The sequence below is a fragment of the Theobroma umbraticum genome, unplaced genomic scaffold, assembly GCF_002168275.2.
Source record: "Theobroma umbraticum cultivar Fairchild unplaced genomic scaffold, ASM216827v3 scaffold_51.0, whole genome shotgun sequence".
Taxonomy (NCBI): domain Eukaryota; kingdom Viridiplantae; phylum Streptophyta; class Magnoliopsida; order Malvales; family Malvaceae; genus Theobroma; species Theobroma umbraticum.
Genome location: NW_018397260.1, coordinates 346,988 through 365,254, shown reverse-complemented (window position 1 = coordinate 365,254; position 18,267 = coordinate 346,988). Strand labels below are relative to the sequence as shown.

At 31.6% G+C, this 18,267-nt stretch overlaps 1 protein-coding gene across 1 annotated transcript; it reads right to left on the bottom strand.

Moving 5' to 3' along the window:
* Positions 1-7,321: 7,321 nt before the first annotated feature.
* On the bottom strand, positions 7,322-13,122 carry RABG3B (RAB GTPase homolog G3B). Its single transcript, XM_021428424.2, has 7 exons — positions 12,750-13,122; positions 12,606-12,632; positions 12,291-12,390; positions 12,022-12,168; positions 10,108-10,188; positions 9,878-10,023; positions 7,322-7,757 (listed from the first exon to the last, which is right to left on the bottom strand). Exons 1-7 carry the CDS (start codon positions 12,800-12,802, stop codon positions 7,694-7,696), a joined length of 618 nt encoding a protein of 205 aa, XP_021284099.1. The 5' UTR covers positions 12,803-13,122; the 3' UTR covers positions 7,322-7,693.
* Positions 13,123-18,267: the final 5,145 nt, after the last annotated feature.

The following is an 18,267-nucleotide window of genomic DNA, read 5'->3' as shown; positions in this document are numbered from 1 at the left end:
AATGGGTGAAGAGTCAAAGTCATCGTCCGAAGTAATCTCTTAAGGAATGACATCACCCAAAATAATCTCAACGGGTGGCATCAAAGCACTACAAGTAGGAATCACGGGCAAGACCAGTACCATCGTCCTTACTTACCACTATCCCTGCAAGCATAGAACAAAGTCATAGGGAATACGACACCACTTAACCACAAACCAAACCAACCTCTAAAATTCATCCATCGATCGAAATGCAAATCCCCAAATCAAGGCCATCATGCCTTGGATATCACATAGACCATAATATGCATCAAAGATCTTCCTTAATGAGCTTTATACATCTCTAGCTCGATATCTCATCTAAGTGCCTTTCATTCTCTAAGGCATTAAGTATTTATAATCTTTCAAAGGTCAATTGTCTAGAGTAATATACTTTTAGCTTTGTCTTTTAGCTTTCCAATGGTATACAAATTGGAGATCACTCCATCCAATTTTATATCGAAGATAAAGAAAATTGCATTAGAAAATGATAAGGCATACTATTGTGAGAATGGAACTTTTGAAGATGATATTTGATGTTTGGGCCTTATAACACTTTTAAGCCTAAAAGTTAAAGTCAGTAGGTTAACTTAGGAAATTTTAGGTTAAGATTGATAGTATAAATATGATGTTTTAAAAAAAATAAAAGAAAGAACCTTTAGAGATTCAAGAAGCTGAAAGTTGAGGCAAAAACTCAAAAAGCAAGACTATAAGTAATTGTTTTGTTTTCTTCTTCTGAGCATAATGTAGGGCCGTAAGAGGAGGTGTGCTTTGAGTCGGAGGGAGGGACAAGCTTGGTTGGGACTACTCAGCACTCATATGGGAATCCAAACTAGTTGGCTCATCACCATCTGTCCTCCAATCCATGCCAATTTGCTTATTGCTATCATCCTCGTAGGCATTGCCATATTTGTTGCACGCACCATCGTGTTGACTGGTAGACCCACCTTACACAATGATAGAAATTAAATACATTAAAACAACAAATACATCTTAAATGATATATGTTGCAAATGAAAAAAAAACTAAAAGCTCATACCTCAAAATGGTCAAAAATTCAGCTACAAGTTCAGTCTTCTAATGACTGCATTTCCTACTAGATCTCCAATTGCATTGACTGCATCTCTCATTAGATCTCCCGCTACATTAACTGTAGGTCTTTCTTCCACTGCTTCCTCGACCGTTTCAGCTAACACTTTATGACTGTACGCATTTGAGGATGTAACGTCATATGCGTCTAATCATCGTGCAAGGGTTAAGCAACAGGAAGGGCATCAACCTCTTCGTCCATAATGCATTTTTGCTTAATAGCTCCCGTAACTCTTTTTTCTTTGTGCGTGATGATCTTTCACCTTTAATCAGGATCAAATACTACTCAACCCTCCAGATGCCATAATGGAACATATTGATGCCTCTAAGATAGAAGGACATCCATGTCGGCCCAATATGCCTCCAAGTTCTCCTCTGTGGTTGGCTCTAAGGTCTATAATGAGACAAATGCGCCCAAACATAAATTACCATTAGGTTGAAAGATAGTTGACATATGACAAAAAAAATAGAAAATAAAAATAATATCATTTTGATCCTTACCTTGTTTTCACTCTCCAAATCTATAATGATCTTGTGGAAGCTTGTGGGCCTCTAATCACAATGCCATCTAAGCATTCATGGATAAGCATCTTCAGACTGGTGGCAGGATCTAAAGAAGCTTTGGATAGTGGGAATGGCCTCCAATGCCTAGAGCTACAAGTCAATTGTAAACATTATAATACCTAATAAAATCTTATGCAAGAAGGAAAATAGAAAACCATAGGGCACACTACCTACAGTTCCTGTACAAATCCATATAAGTGGTAGCATTGTCCTTTTAGATGTCCCCATTGGGGGAACTTGGAAACCCTTCGATATATAGTCTATGGTCAAACTCCACACATAGGTACCCCATGGGAATGCATTCCACTCATCATTGTTCTTGGCAGCGACAACAGTCACAGAATCATCGATCTTCTGTAGTTTTGTCTGAATAAAATATTATTCATGATCAAGAATAAGGCCATTTTTGTTGCGTCTTAGTCCTAACCAAACTAGCCTCTGTTGACCTTATCTAACACATCTTGGAGCTTCACCTAATTCTCCATTCCCTAGTATCTCTAGTGAATTCTTTCGGGGACGGCTTCGTAAGGACATGAGATAACATCCAGCATGAGGCCAAACTTCAATCTTATCACCAGGAAGAACTCATGCTTGGAGAAACGCTCCTTGGTATTACCTATGGTAAAGCTTAACTCACCTTTGATGGCTCTGGGTTTATCGATTACGCGCAGTAATAAGTTGTACACAAGACTGGTGCAGAATAAGCTTTTTTTTATTCTACGTCCATCAACTTTTTGAAGCACGTTCTTTTCACTAGCTTTCACTCATTCTTTTTTTTTGTAGTGCCTCGTGTAAGACATGCAGCTATGTCCACTTACAGTGGATGTTAATGCCAGCGTTGAAGCACCACTTGTCCCTTGGAACACAAAGCAAAGATTTAAGGTTCTCCTGCTTTGTTCTGACCATTAGCAACAAGAAATAGATAACATATCCATTTAACAAATATGATCAAGGAAGATTAAAAACCAAGAACTAGTTTTTACTATCTTTGCACACATAAAAGAAAATAAATGAAGCACATGTGAAGTAGCAAATAATACATAATACAAGCATTAAAGTTAAGTAAAAAGCAGAAAAGCATTAATATCCAAGCAATGCCTAGAATCCAGTCATGTAATGCCTACATACCAATTACACACAATGCCGAAACAAGTACGTAATGCCTACATATCAGTCACGCAATGCCTATATACTAGTTATGCAATGCCCTAAAAATCAGTCACACAATGCCCTATCAAATAGTCACACAATGTCTAAAAATAAGTCATGCAATTCCCTACAAACTAGTCATGTAATGCCTATCAACTAGTCACACATTGTTTAAAAATTAGTCACGCAAATGCTCTATCAACCAGTCACGCAATGCTTAAAAACTAGTCATGCAATGTCTAAAAACTAGTTATGCAATGCTTAAAGATCGATCACACAATGCTAAAAATCAGTCATGCAATGTCCTAAAAATCAGTCTCACAAAGCCCCAAAAACTAGTCATTTAAGGTCAAAAAACCAATCATGCAATGCCCTATCAACTAGTCATGTAATGCCTAAAATCCCTAAACCCAATGCCTAAAACCAATCACAATGCTCTATCAACCAATCATGCATGCCTCATCAACATTCGACCTAAAAACCACCAAAACTACAAAATTTCATTTAACAAAATCAACAACTTCAAACAGCACACCGTATTCCATTTAACAACATAATCAATGAATATGCTTACCTAGCGAGGAATGCTCAAAATACTTAAAAGTTTTTCTTTGTGTATCAAAAACCATTCCAAAATGCTTAAAACACTCAAAGATTTTTCTCCTTGGCAACGAATGCTGTGGGAAAGAATGTTTAAAAAATGAAAGGTCTAGTAAGGAAATCTCAAAGGATATGGGTCGGTTTGAGGCACGGACTTAAACATATAGGTCAGTTTCAATAAGAGTAATTTTATCCAAAGTTAATTTGTCTTGGCTAAAAACAGTTAAAAGTATGAGAAAGGCTACTTTTCAAAGCACCTTATGTATAAAGGGTATTTTTGAAAAGAACCCTTAAATCTATTTTTATTTTCCACTAGAGAACTTGAGGTGGTGCTGGTCCATGTTGAAGAAAGAAGGTGTTTGTAACGATTCATTGTGATAAGATGAGTTATGTCACCTCGAGTATTTTGTCTAACTAAATGATTAAAGACTTAACAGAAATCCCTGTTACCCTTGCTCCTATTAATATAAATATAAATATTTTGAAAAAAAGGTATCCTGTAAAGATAATATTCTTTGAGTATTCACTAATTGTAATTGAATTGGTCAACATTAAGATGATCTTGTCACTTTGAGTTGGCTTTGATTTTGGATTGCAATAGCCTCCAAGAGAGGATGGTATTAAGACTATAAGGGCAGATAATACGATTGTAACTTTTAAACTTTGATTTTTTGTAGTGAAATCCTAGAAACTTGCCAAGATTTTTCAAAAATGAGGTATATATTGTTGCCTCTATAATCTTCGTATGCTTTACTTACACACGATCCTTCCAACTTTGAATGTTTTTTTTCTACCATTCACTCTTAATGTTGGTTAAGTTTGTAGATCATCATTAAAGGTATGCTTAAATCATCAAATCTTATAAAGTTTTAAGGCTGTTGACTAGTTTCTTTTGTTTGTTTTCCATAATTTGAATAAAGTTATTAGCATTTTCAAACTTTCCTTGTGCTTTGTGCCAATTATCACTTGAGGTCTAAAAGGTTAAAAAGGACTCATTAAAAATATGGGATAGGGTGAAGATTTGACAAAAATCTTCTAAGATTACTTTGTCATGATGTTGAAAGGTGACTATAGCTTGCCATTTTTTGGGTGAAGATTGAAGGAGGCTAAACAAATAGGCTTATTATGTAGCACACTAGCTAGATATACCAAAGAACAATTTGTTGAAACCTTCAATTTAGCCAATGAAAATGAAAAATGAATGGAGAAATCAGTTAAGAAAGTAGCATAGAAGGGGTAAAGGTGGATAACACTCTTTTTATTTATTTTGCCGAAAAGAGTTTCCAAAGAATACATTTTTCAAATATTTATTTTTTATTATTTAGATATTTGTGGGAAAATTGTTATTTGGTTGTTTTCTTTCTTCTTTTTTTCTTTTTTTTTAAATTTTTGTATTCTTGTCAAAATAATATATTGACCTAACTATTAAAATATTAAAAAATTATTATTAAATTATTTAGCATATTCATTATTATTACTAATATCTATAATATATATATAAGTAAAATAATTGATTGGGTCAATTGATTGACACCTACCATTCTCAATTGAATTTTTTTTTTGTTCACCTTATGTCAAAACTACGTTGTTTTTTATATTTGAAGGGTTTTTTTTTTAAATTTCATTTATTTCAGTAAAAAATACTTGAAAACAATAATTTTTAACTTTTAATACTTAGAATATAGATTCATTTAATATTTATTAATTGTAATTTAAAATTATTTTTTATCTATATCCTCTTATTCTGTATGAACCTGAATCTATAGTATTTAGATATCTTTTTTATACATGTATGTTTAAACTCTAATAAATATCCATCTAATTCATTAAACAAAATAAAAAAGTCAAGAAGATCTACACATTTCTCAATATATATAGCACACAATCATCATTGAATCAACTAAATTTGACAACCCTTAACCATTCATTTTATATATAAAAGGTAAATACTATTAGAAATTAGTAACTATTTTATATTGATAAAATCTTTACATCACATTGTTGCCATATATTATACAACTGTTTATTTTAATCTGCCAATAGGACAAGTTATATACTCTCTTATTTCTTAATATTTTATTATACATCTAATAATCTTTGATAGGATTATTGTCTTCTTTGGATAAGTATAGTTTTAAGTAGGAATTAAGTGGGTCAATTGATTGACACCTGTTATTCTCAATTGAATTAATTTTTTTTACACCTTATGTCAAAATTGCATTTTTTTTTTTTTGCATTTGAAGGGTTTTTTTAAAATTTTATTTATTTCAATAAAAATATTTAAAAACAATAATTTCTAACTTTTAATGCTTAGAGGATAGATTCATTTAATACTTATCAATTGCAATTTAATATTATTTTTTACCTATATCCTTTTATTTTGCATAAACATGAATCTATAATATTTAAACATCTCTTTTATTCATGAACTTTAAATTCCAATAAATATCCATCTAATTCATTAAACAAAGTAAAAAAGTCAAAAAGATCTACTCATTTCTCAATATATATAATACACAATCATCATTGAATAAACAAATCAACTGAATTTGACAAACTTTAACCATTCTTTTATATATAAAAGACAGATACCACTAAAAATTTGTAACTATTTTATATTGATAGAATCTTTACGTTATACTATTACCTTATATTCTACAACTATTTATCTTAATCTGCCAGTAGTACAAGTTATATGCTCTCTTATTTTTTAATATTTTATTATATATCTAATAATCTTTGCTAGGATTATTGTCTTTTTTAGATAAGTACTATTTCATAACCATATTTGCAGGTGGTGGTTTTTGGTAATTGAAACCATAATAAATAACTATATTCAATTAATACCAGCTTATCTTTTCCTCTACTAATAAGAACCATACATTCATGCAGCTTAGTAATACAATATAGTACAACAACAAAAATAAAAAAAAATAGAAATAAATGTTTTATGGCAAAAGGAAGAGCACACTGTTACCATAGTTAGACATATCTGACAGTTGTGTAACAGTTTATATTCCCTTAACTTTTAGCTAAATACAAGTATTGCATCTAGAAAGTTGACATACATCATCTAATAAAAATAGAAACCTCCAAATCACAAATATTATTCATTTTGTTTAAACAATATATTTTAATGAAAAAAAATTACTAGATGTTGAACAAGATTACTATCTTCTTTAGTTAAGTACTGTTTTAAAACCATATATTTAGGAGAAACTTTTAATGATTGAAAACAAAGTAAATAACTATCTTCAATTAATACTAGTTTATCTTTTTCTCTACCAACAAAAATCATACATTTATGTAGTTGACTAATACAATATAACTTTCCTTGCAAACTCTTTTGAAGGTACCAAATTGAAATCTATTCCAACATAATCTATATTTTCTATAATCGTTTTCATAACGTAACTACAAATACCATCTTAATTTGCTATTAAAATATCATAAAATTATATCTATTTATATTAAAAATTAATATAAATTGTAATATTTATAATTAAAATATTTAAATTATTTTTTCATGCGATATTTATTATTTTTAAACAAAATTTTTAAATAAAATTAAATAATTTATCGATATAATAATATTTTCGATTGAGTTGGGAATGGTCAAGTCCAAGCATAAAAAGTCCTATCTACAGTCCGACCTGTGAACAAATTTAATTAGGAAAGGGTTTGTTCGAGACATTAGTTTGCCCGAGCATAATCTTTTACTTTTTGTCAACTAAAAAATGATTTTCAAATATTTTAAGCTCATTTTTCATTGTCCATTAAATGATTATTTGACCCTCCCATTTCTACCACCAAATCATCCAAAAAAAAAAATGCAAAAATATTGAAACATACAAGAGCCTGACTACACAAAGCGAGTTAACAAGCATCGAGAAGCTCTCTGTTCCAGTGCAAATATCAGCAAGGCTTGATTTCCATGAATAGACAGGGCCAGAGTACTCAAGGCTATTTCTCAAGGAGATATTCCATGACTGTACCTAAATAATATCACGTCCTTTAAAAACATGAACAATCATTTCTTGGATGAAAGCTCATCCAAAGGCTGCCTGTACAACATTGATCCCTATTACAACTAAAACCAAACTGACTAGAATTCTACAAATTTCAACTCTTAAAAGGAGGAAAATATGCCTCAATCAAGGGACTTTAGAATACAATGTGTACAAAAAATGGATATGAATCATAGGAACCGCAAAAAAAAAAAAAAAAAAATTGAAGCATCAGGCAACCAAGAATAAAAGAGTTTGGCTTGTAATCAGCATGCACAACCATTTCTTTGCTCAGTCTCAGACACAGCCTCCGGGATGCCCTGGAAATAGCTGCAATCATCACACACAAATGGGATATCAATCAAGAAAATTATAAACTGCATAGCCTGGTTACACACGCCCAATATTTTAAGGTGAAAGTGGAAGAAGAAAAGTTTTTTACAGCAGTTTTGAAACTTAGTTCTTTTGCACCATTAAACAAACACAAGTGAAACAAAAGTGCCCCTGCGTAAAAGAAGAGTAACATAAAAGAATCCAAACATCAAGTTTAAATTATGATGGATTTATATCAACAGCAGAAACATGAAAAATCAGTATCCCACTGAACACTAAATTAGTAAATTTTCTTCTATAGAAGTTACAAGCATGCCAACCAAAAGGAAGCAATGACAGCATCTAAGATTATGAAAAGAAACATTGTGGCCCACATTAGGCAGGGTAGGACAGCATCATGGAACACATGTATAAGCACATCCACACACAATCAAATAATAATTAAAACTAACAGAAGATGTAGATGGTAAGAGCTATGATCATCATTATAAGATCTAGATGGTTGTACAAAGAAACCATTTCTAATTGAATAGGAGAAGTTTTTTGTACAAATTAGCCACATAGTTAAAGACACATGTTTCATTGAATCAACATCATAAGTTTTAACCTTAACTAAAAAAAGTACAAATCGCTATGATTCTCATGAAACCATTTCCTTTAGAATTTTATTTCTCATAATTTCCACTTGTCACTTATAATCGTTTTAGGTTTCCGCAAACCCCATTTATCTGTCTAGAAGCACCTTACCCTTCGATTGCATTTTCTACTCCTTCCTCATTATGCACACGAATGTGATTCATCTACATAAGAGTTAGAGTAGCGTATTTTTCACCATACAATATCCACATGAGCAACCCAGTAAAGTCAAGAAATATGGGCCTACCTGAGGCATAATATACATCTATATTGTTTTCATTAAGAAATACTATATGATTTGTCACTTCCACACCATGAATGACATGACGAGGCAAATCAATTAGCAGTCCAAAGAGGTTTTCAAGGTGACAGGATAAATTTTACACCCTTCGACTCCATCGGGTAACCGGAAAATAACTTACTGAAGTAAAATATTTTCTGTTTTAGAAAATCTAATGTTTCTATTGTTTGGATAAACTGCCAAAAATATTTCGTCGTTTGGATCAACCTGTAAAAATTATTTTCTATCATGACCTATTTAAAAAAGAATTTAACTTTTAAAGGAGTATATTTAAATTCTAATTATTCACAACATATAAATTATCCAAAAGAAAAAAAAGAAAAAAGACAATAATTTTTTGCGATCCACCTACAAGTTGCGCATAATATTTTGTTTCCCTTATTTCACTTTCCTCTTGAGCTGCATTGCTTTTAAGTTTCAACCACACAATCATAGTGGGTTGCAGCTTTACACTAGTAAGAATAAAGCTACAAAAATGAGATGTAGTAGTATAAATTGGTAGCCCTTTGTCTACAACTATAAAGAGAGGAGTTAGGTCAAGCTACAGAGTTGAAGTAAGCCAGAGATGGAAAAAGGGTATAAATTGGTAGCCCCTTGTCTACAACTATAAAGAGAGGAGTTAGTTCAAGCTACAGAGTTGCAGTAAGCCAGAGATGGAAAACGGGCTATCTATTGGTAGCCCTTTGTCTACAACTATAAAGAGAGGAGTTAGGTCAAGCCACAGAGTTGCACTAAGCCAGAGATGGATAAAAGGGCAAAATCTGATCAGGTGGGATCAATCCAAGAGGGAGGGGAAGGCAGCAAGGGAATGAATCCGTTGACCAGAAAATTTATCAAACAAGGGAAAATGATGAAAAAGTTTTCATCCTTACCAAACGGAGCCTTAATGTAGTCCAAATTATCCTCTTAACAGGTCACATTGAAATGTTAATGGCAATACCCCATGGAGATATCCTCTTTTTTCCCAACTAGTAACTATATAATGTCCCAAAAGCATATGCTAAAGATGATCACAGCTATGCAGTAAAAATGCAAGACATAATAATGATGATTATCTCTGAATCTGCAGGTCTTGATGAAACCAAACTCCTTTCTGGGCCAATAACACCATGCTGCAACAATAATAATGTATCTGCCAAAATTCACTCTGAACAGGGACTAGGTTTCAAGATAAACTTACATGTCCTGCTCACGCTCATTTGCCAGAGCAGTTTTGGCAATACAAAGAAATGCATGATCAACATTGATATCTTCTTTTGCTGATGTTTCAAAGTAAGGTATCTTTCCTTTTGAAGCACACCATTCATTTGCTTTCTTATCGGACACCTACATGGCTCAAAACACCACCTATTAGGCTGACGTGTGAGGATAAAAGAAAAATTAGGAAGCATAGCAACTATATATCCATACCACTCGACTATTACCGCCATCTATATCTATCTTGTTTCCAAGCAATATAAATGGAAACATCCTGGGGTCAGTTGGATTTGCCTGGCATGAAATGAAAACGGAAACAAGACAAGATAGATATATCAACATTTAACACAGATGGTACTTGCTTGCTCAATGAATTAATATACAGTTTAAAGTATTGAAAACCATAAACATAAAAGAGTAAGCAACGTCAGAAATTAAACTGGCTGCTAAGTAAGATCATGCACATTGCAGAGTCAGCAGATCATGTTAAGCACTGAATTATAGGGTCAGCAACCAATAGTTTATCCAATTTCTAACTAGATGAGCTTTAACATGATGCACCTAGGCGTCAAAAAGAGAAAATTCATATCTTCACTCATATTCCCATAAGCATTAGCATTCATTAAAGGTGTTGTTACATACTACCTACACACTCTCTTTGATCTGTTAACTTAAACCTATAGTGCTTTTATAAACCAACTCTGACTAGTTGACTAAGACAAGGAATGTTGGGAAAGCAGGCATTGATGGTCAAAAGAACAGCAGAATGGCAACAAACAAGATCAAATCCGAAAATAGGTGTGCACGTCTGAGTTTATATCACTCACTCTAGTGGCCAAGGGAACTTGTCCAACTAAAGATTGGGTAAGAAATTACAAATTTCTTGTTTCTTTACTATTCACAAAGTGCAAAAATTACTAAACCCTTCAAAAAACCAAAATGAAGATGAATTGACGAGGCAAACATAAAACCAGTTATGACACCATGAGCGAGGCCAGAACAATAGATAAAAGAATGTGATTTAAAAGAATTAATGAGCCCAATCACAAACTCACAAAACTAGGTTGGATAACATATTTGAATTTATGCAACCATCACTGATTCCAATATCAATATCAGTAAGAATTTGGAAGCATGCACTCTTAACAAGAAACATCCCATGTGTTTCTTCTTCCATTTGGCACGAAAAGAAAACAAGCGTTTGATCAAGGTCAATGAACAAAACACCATCTTGCAAGAAAATTTACCTCATGTCAAATGTGTCTTCAAAAGATTAACCACTATTTTTTTCTCAGAAACAATTTAACAAAAATTTTTTCCCTGCTTTATAGGAGAATGGTTAGCAAAATTGTCTTGTGATTACTAGAAGGGCTTCAACCTTTTAGTTTATTCACAAGCCATGCCTCTGCATAAGGTTAAAGACATCAAGAAAATATAGGTGAAAATAAGGATATATCTCTTGAATTCTACATTTTCTAGAGTCTCAAGGCATATATGACTAAACAGCAGCAATTATCTCAAACTTCAGCCTTCCACTAGTGTAGAGTCTATCACTTAGGTAGGCTATAGATAATGTTAGCACATGAAGTTGAAGAAGTTAAGCGCATAAAACAAATGAACCAATTCGGACTCAAAACAACTCAAACATGAATAAATATTCAAATAGACAAAAACATAGAAGATGGGGATGTGTGTGTGCATCAATATGCATGTGGCACATGCACTAGAGAGACAGAGAGAAGGAGAGATGCCTTACCAATAACTTAAATAAAATAAAGGTTTTTGATAACATATGAATGATTTGCACTGACAATGAATTCCACATTCATCAAGGTCCGCAAAGTTTTAATTACTAGCCATTCCACATTTATTAAGGTTGGCAAAGTTTTACCAGGGCAGGGGTAATTAAAACAGTAGGAGAAAAAAAAAAACCTAATACACTGCACATTCTTCTTCACATTCTTATGACCATATAGATGCTGCTATTTCCTTCATTCTTGCAGAGGCATAAAAACAATTTAAAATGAAACAAACCATTCATTACTACATGAAAAACAAGCTTCCCTAATGAACTAAAACCAACAACGAAAGTAAAATGAAAGAATAAAGAAAAGGGCAAAGAGAAACCTGTTTAAGAAACTCCTCGTGCCAATTATCAAGGGTATCAAATGACTTCATCACATTAACATCATAAACTAGGACACAGCAATCTGCACCCCTATAGAAGGCAACTCCAAGACTCTGAAACCGCTCCTGGCCCGCAGTATCCCATATCTATCCAATTCAATCCCCACCACCCAAAAATATGCATGATCATCCCCTCCATGACAACTTCAAAATTAAGCTGCAAATAACATAAAAATACCCAAACCTAAAAAAAGAATGTAAAAGCGTACTTGCAGTGTGACAAGGCGGTCGTCAATCTGGACTTCCTTAGTGACAAAATCAGCACCAATTGTTGCTTTATATTGCTGACTAAACTTCTTATGAACATATCTAAATTCAAGCAGTTTAGTTCTAACAACGATGCACCTTATAAAATCAAGCTTTAAATGAACAAACAAAGAAAAAATTAAGATTGATCAGATGAAAATCAACTTCAGCCATATACAAAATTTAAGATCTAAAAAATGAACCCCACAAAAACGAACAGGAAATTTACACAAATATAAAATAAGCAGATTGAAATTCAATTACTGTTGAAAGGATACTGATTCATCAACGACGTCTTGCCCACTCTGATATTGACAATAACACATTAATTATTATACAAATAATAAAAAGAATTTCTAAAAATTTGTAAACTTTAAAAAAGAAGACCCAGAAATTGAGATTAAAACTGAAAAGGAACGCACCCGCTATCGCCGAGAACAATGACCTTGAGCAAGGTTCGTCTTCGCACTGACATGGCGGTAAAATTAACTGGCAAAAATTCGGTTTAGATTGATGAGATTTAATTTAGGTTTTATTTTTTTAAGAAAAAAAAAGATCTTAATTATAACACCCTTCTATTCTTCAGTAGATATGGATTTACTATATATTTGGGAATAAATGGGAAAGGAAATTCTTTTTTCCGCCTTTCTCTTCTGTTTTCCTGGACTTCCTTTTTTACTCTTAAAAAGAAATGAAAAAAAAAAGTATTAATTTAAGAGAAAAGAGAGAAAAGAAGCGCCAATTTCGATCTTCTTTTTTATTAATTTGGCAAATATTTAACACACTAATAACTAAGGAAGCCGGCAAATTAAAATTGGGACATACGTTTCGCTTTTGTATGTTGCTCCAGCATTTTGCTTTTGGACAGTAGTGCCAATTACCTCATAAAATTGCGGGTCCCATTATTTCTTTTTTCCTTTTCTTTCTTTTTTTTCTCTTTTCAACTTTAACTCTATAAAAATGTTGCTGTACACTTTTGTACTTTTTCAATGCTAAGCTTCTTTCTTTAAAGTTTCTTTCTTTTTCTTCTTCAAAAGGATAAAATTTTTTTCAATATTAGAGCTAGTAATGTTTTAGATATAATAAATAAAGGAAATAAGCTACTTGTACAAACAATTATATGTGATAAAATATAATTCAATCTGATTTACTTATCCACAGTGACAAATTTAAGATTTTATATGAAAAGTGACTAAAAGATAATCATATAAGATTATAAATATATACATTTTAAATTATATATATATAATAATAAATTAAAAATTAAAAAGTGACTAGTCACCATTTTTCATCAACACCCTAGCTCCCCCAAGCTTGTCTACCTTATTTGGAATAACCTAACCCCAACTTTAATATGAATTCAAAATTCCATAGCTTTTTTATTAGAGCTTTGATTAAATTGGACACTTACATTAAGTTTGCATCAACTTGCAAATTGTAACAACCGTTCTTCAATCTCTACCGTCGTTCGAGTCTTGCAGGGGAACCCACCAAGTCCTAAACAAGCCTTAATTGAAACTCTTGTTATTACCTTATATTCATTCCACCAACTTATGTAATCCTTTTAAACGTATAACTCTTCGTAATATGATTTGAACAAACATCATTATAAATTGACTCAACCTTTATTCCACATAATTGTAAAACTACATCCAAACGTATAATTTTTAATTGTATAATTACATTGAGACTAGTGTCTATTTATAAAAGCAAAATACACTATGGATGACCCAATCTCTAGCACCGGAGTGACTCGAAATAAGTGCTACAAGATGCCTTTACCTATTTGTGGTGGACAATGTATGCCGATGAATGCATGCTACTATGATCACTATCTGCAAAAGGGAAAATAAAGGAGTGAGTCTCACAAACTTAATGAGCATCAGCTTCGTAAGTAGAGTCTCACAAACTTAATGAGCATCGGCTCCGTAAGTAGAGCGTAGATGAGAAACAAGTTTAGAGTAGATAATTTGAAATATAAAATCAGAGTATAAAATGGGAACCTTATAAAACCAAAAAACAAGAAAAATGTATGTACCTTATAAAAATAATGTTGTAAAATCATAATGCCTTTTTGTTTGTCACATGGTGGGGGTTTCATACGTTCCCCACTACAAGTACATCCTTGCATACATATCTTTGTATGTAATAGTATTTGTTACATGCATATTCTATCCTCCCATATAATCTAATTTTCCTTGGTTAGTTAATTTCCATTTAACTTAAAATGGTGAAATTACACATAAGTCCTCAATTTTCTCCTTATTTACCATTTGACCTTCTAAACTTTACATCTTTTTCAATTTGATCCTTCAAACATTTCATAAATTGCAATTTGATCCTTCAAATCCTTCATAATTACAACTTTACACCTTTACTTTTCATTATTTGCAATCCCATCCTTCAACTTTTTATTCTTTTCAATTACATCCTCCCATAATTCCTTTAATTCCAATTTCCTTCTATTTTTCTTTCTTTACACTTGTACAAATAAAATATCAAATTAACACTTCACTGAGGTGTCACCATAATATTGAACTTTCTTATTTTATTTAATAAGGCACGCGAGCCGCACTTATTTAAAATTCTTTCTTACTTCTTCTCCCTCACTTAGATTAGTCATGTAGTCTTTCTTCATGACTAATTTTCATAAGTGATAAAATATTATTATTTTAATAATATTTTATTACTAAAATATTATTTTATTTTAAAATTCTCCTCTTGTCTCCTCGGATCTCAAAGTGTCTCACTTTGTCCCGATTCACTTCCAAATCGTATTTTTAACTTGCTAATTCATTTTTAATAGATTATTATTATTTTATTATTATTTTCTCATGTATGAAATATTTTATTCTAAAATATTCTTTTTCACTCGTCTATGCTTTTTCGCACTTAAATTAGCATTAATTGACCCTCGTCCTATCGATAAGATCTTATTAACTTTTATATGAGGGTATGAGATGTTATACTTTCCCCAGTTAAAAAGAATTTGTCCTCGAATTCACTTCAACGTTGGATTATTAATCTCACTCTATGATCATATTTCATTTCCTTCTTCATAGGGAATTTGATTTATCCAGCTCGTTTACTTTCAATTCGACTAGAACACTTTACAAGGTTAGGGTACGTAACTTATATCTATTATCATCTTTGAATCAAAACAATGGTACGCTTATAATTATTCTCTCTTATCATTAAGATCCCAAGTATGCCTTTAACTCCATTACTAACCTTAAACAAATCTTTATTTCGATTCTTGTCAAACTTCTCAACATTCATTCATCTCATCCCCATACACTATTACATAACTTATAGCATTATAAACATGCCATACTCATTCCTATGCATATTTTCAACATTATGGGAGGTTAAAGCCTTCAATTGTTCCTTATACTTCATGCTTATCGTGGATTTATACAATTCAATCTTCTTAATTTTTTCGCTAATTGCACGTTCAAAGTTCAGACTTCTACATCATTCTTAATTCAATGTAATTTACATCATGCGGAAAGGTAACTCACTTGCCAATCTTTAACTCTGATTGCAATTTCTTCCATTGACCATGAAATTCTTTTTGTAAATTTTAATCTTTCACGTCTGAGAATATCTTATCATCATTATGACTTAGAACCCTTCCATCATCATAGACAAAATTAAATTTTGCCTTCTTTAATCAATTTCACCAATGACTCACATTATAAAATTATCACCATTTATTCTCCATCCCTTACACTATTGCCTTATGGAGAGTCTAATGTAACTATGTCTTAGCACTTCATTAATTCTTACATCTTAATCATATTAATCCATCTTGAATGGCTTAACCACATTATAGATTCCATTTCCTAGATATCCTTTCTTTAACTATTGCTCCAAAATTCTTCCCTAGCATCATAACTCAATTTCCAATGGAATCTCCTATCATTGAATCATTTATACAACTCATCAAATATATTGAGTTCAAATCTCAAATCACTATGAATAATCCTTCACTTTAGTTGGTCACATAATCAACTCCACATATGTATATATATGCATACATTTAAATGTCGACATTCATCATTGTGTGTAGGGATTCTTGTGTCAAGTGTGTTCGAACTAAATTTTCTTTTATACGTTCCCATCCATAACCAAGATTCAATATCATATTCTCATAGTTCATGTTTCCCTTTTTGGTTTTGTAAATTTTGACATTTCTAATGTACCTTTCCATTTCATTCCCATAAATCATATTTAATCTATGAACATTGGGGTATAATCAATTCTAGATTACTCTTTGGATGTTTAAGTTACCATTCAACTTACATCTTACCATGAGTTATCTCTTATGTAATCCATTCGAATTCCCATTATGCCTATGCATAACTTCAAATCATTTACATGCATACACCTTTTTCTTATCATTTCCAATCATATACATAAGTGATAATTCTATTTTATAGAATTATTTTAGCTCAATTTTGTTATTAAATATTAGCTAAGTGCTCAATTTTTATTTATAATTTACTTATTTTTAGTTGTTTTTATAGTTAGTTTATTTTTAAGTGAGTTATTTTAATTTTATGTTATTTCTTTTAATTTGATTGTTATTTATTAGTGTTTATATTTTTTGTAGGAGTAAAAAAAGATTGGGCTTAATTTTGGAAAGTAAGGAGTTGGAAGACCCAGAGGTCTACTTGCATATATTTCAGTATTTTGGCTCTATCTTGTGCTAAAGAACTCTAAATGATGTGATTCTTAGACCATTGGAAAGCTAAGAGACATAGTTATAACTTTCATGAAGATTACTTTACCCAGTTCTGCATTGAAGATGGAGAAAATTGCGTTGGAAAATGGCTAGATGTACTATATTGAGAATGAAAATTTGTAAAGACTGACAATTGATTTTTTGGGCCTCTTAATACACTTTTAAGCCCAATTGAACCATAGGTCAACTTAGAGAATTATAGGTTAGGTCTATTACTATAAATAGGATAGTTTTTTTTTCAGAATAGGGAAAGACAACTTTTGAAGATTCAAAAAGCTAGAAGTTGAGGTTGAAACTTGGAGATCAAGGCGATAAATAGTGTTTTGTTTTCTTCCTCGGCTTTTATTTTTCTTGTTACTCTCAATGGTTGAATTTATGATAGTTATTTGTTTTTGCAATCATGCGTGGTTAATTTTCTTTTTTTAGGATTGCGATTGAACTCACATATAATCTAAATTTTTAATCTCTTTTTTACTTATCTTCAATGGGAATTGAATTGTTTATCCCAATTTGTTCTTAATACTTTTAATTGCTTGGCCACCAATTAAATCGATTTAGGAACCTAAACAAACTTAGAAAAGAGAGTTTAGTGTATACTAAGATTGGGACAATGTATGATCACATTAATTGATTTTCGTATAGGATAGGGATATACCTATAGGTCATATGTAGCTAGATTAGAGCCTAAACTTAATGAGTCTGTTTTAATTTCAATTCACATAGGGATATAGTGTTTTGGTTAAAATAGATATTTTTATAAAATGAGTCGGGAGACCTATATAAATAAATTAAGACTCTAGGTTAGCAATTCAACCTATTGAAATAAGTTAAGGAAGAGAGGAAAGATTTAGATTAAGTGTGAGGGATATTGTAATCCTAGGCTTGTTTGATTTTATATTACTTGAGCATTTATTATTTTGATTTTTCTTGGTTTAAATTTTAGTTAATTAGTTTTAGTTAATCAATTAATTTTGAGTGTTTGGATAAGATTAATTTTTTCTAATTTTAGTACTTAGTAACCTTTTAGATCAATTCTCTATGCGATCGATACTCTACTTGCTAATATACTATCTATTCGATACATATAGTTGCATAGTAGAATTTTAACTGACTAGTTTTTGACGCCGTTGCTGGGGAATTGTTTCTAGAATTTATACTAATACTAATACCAAGCAAATTAGTCTTACTTAAAT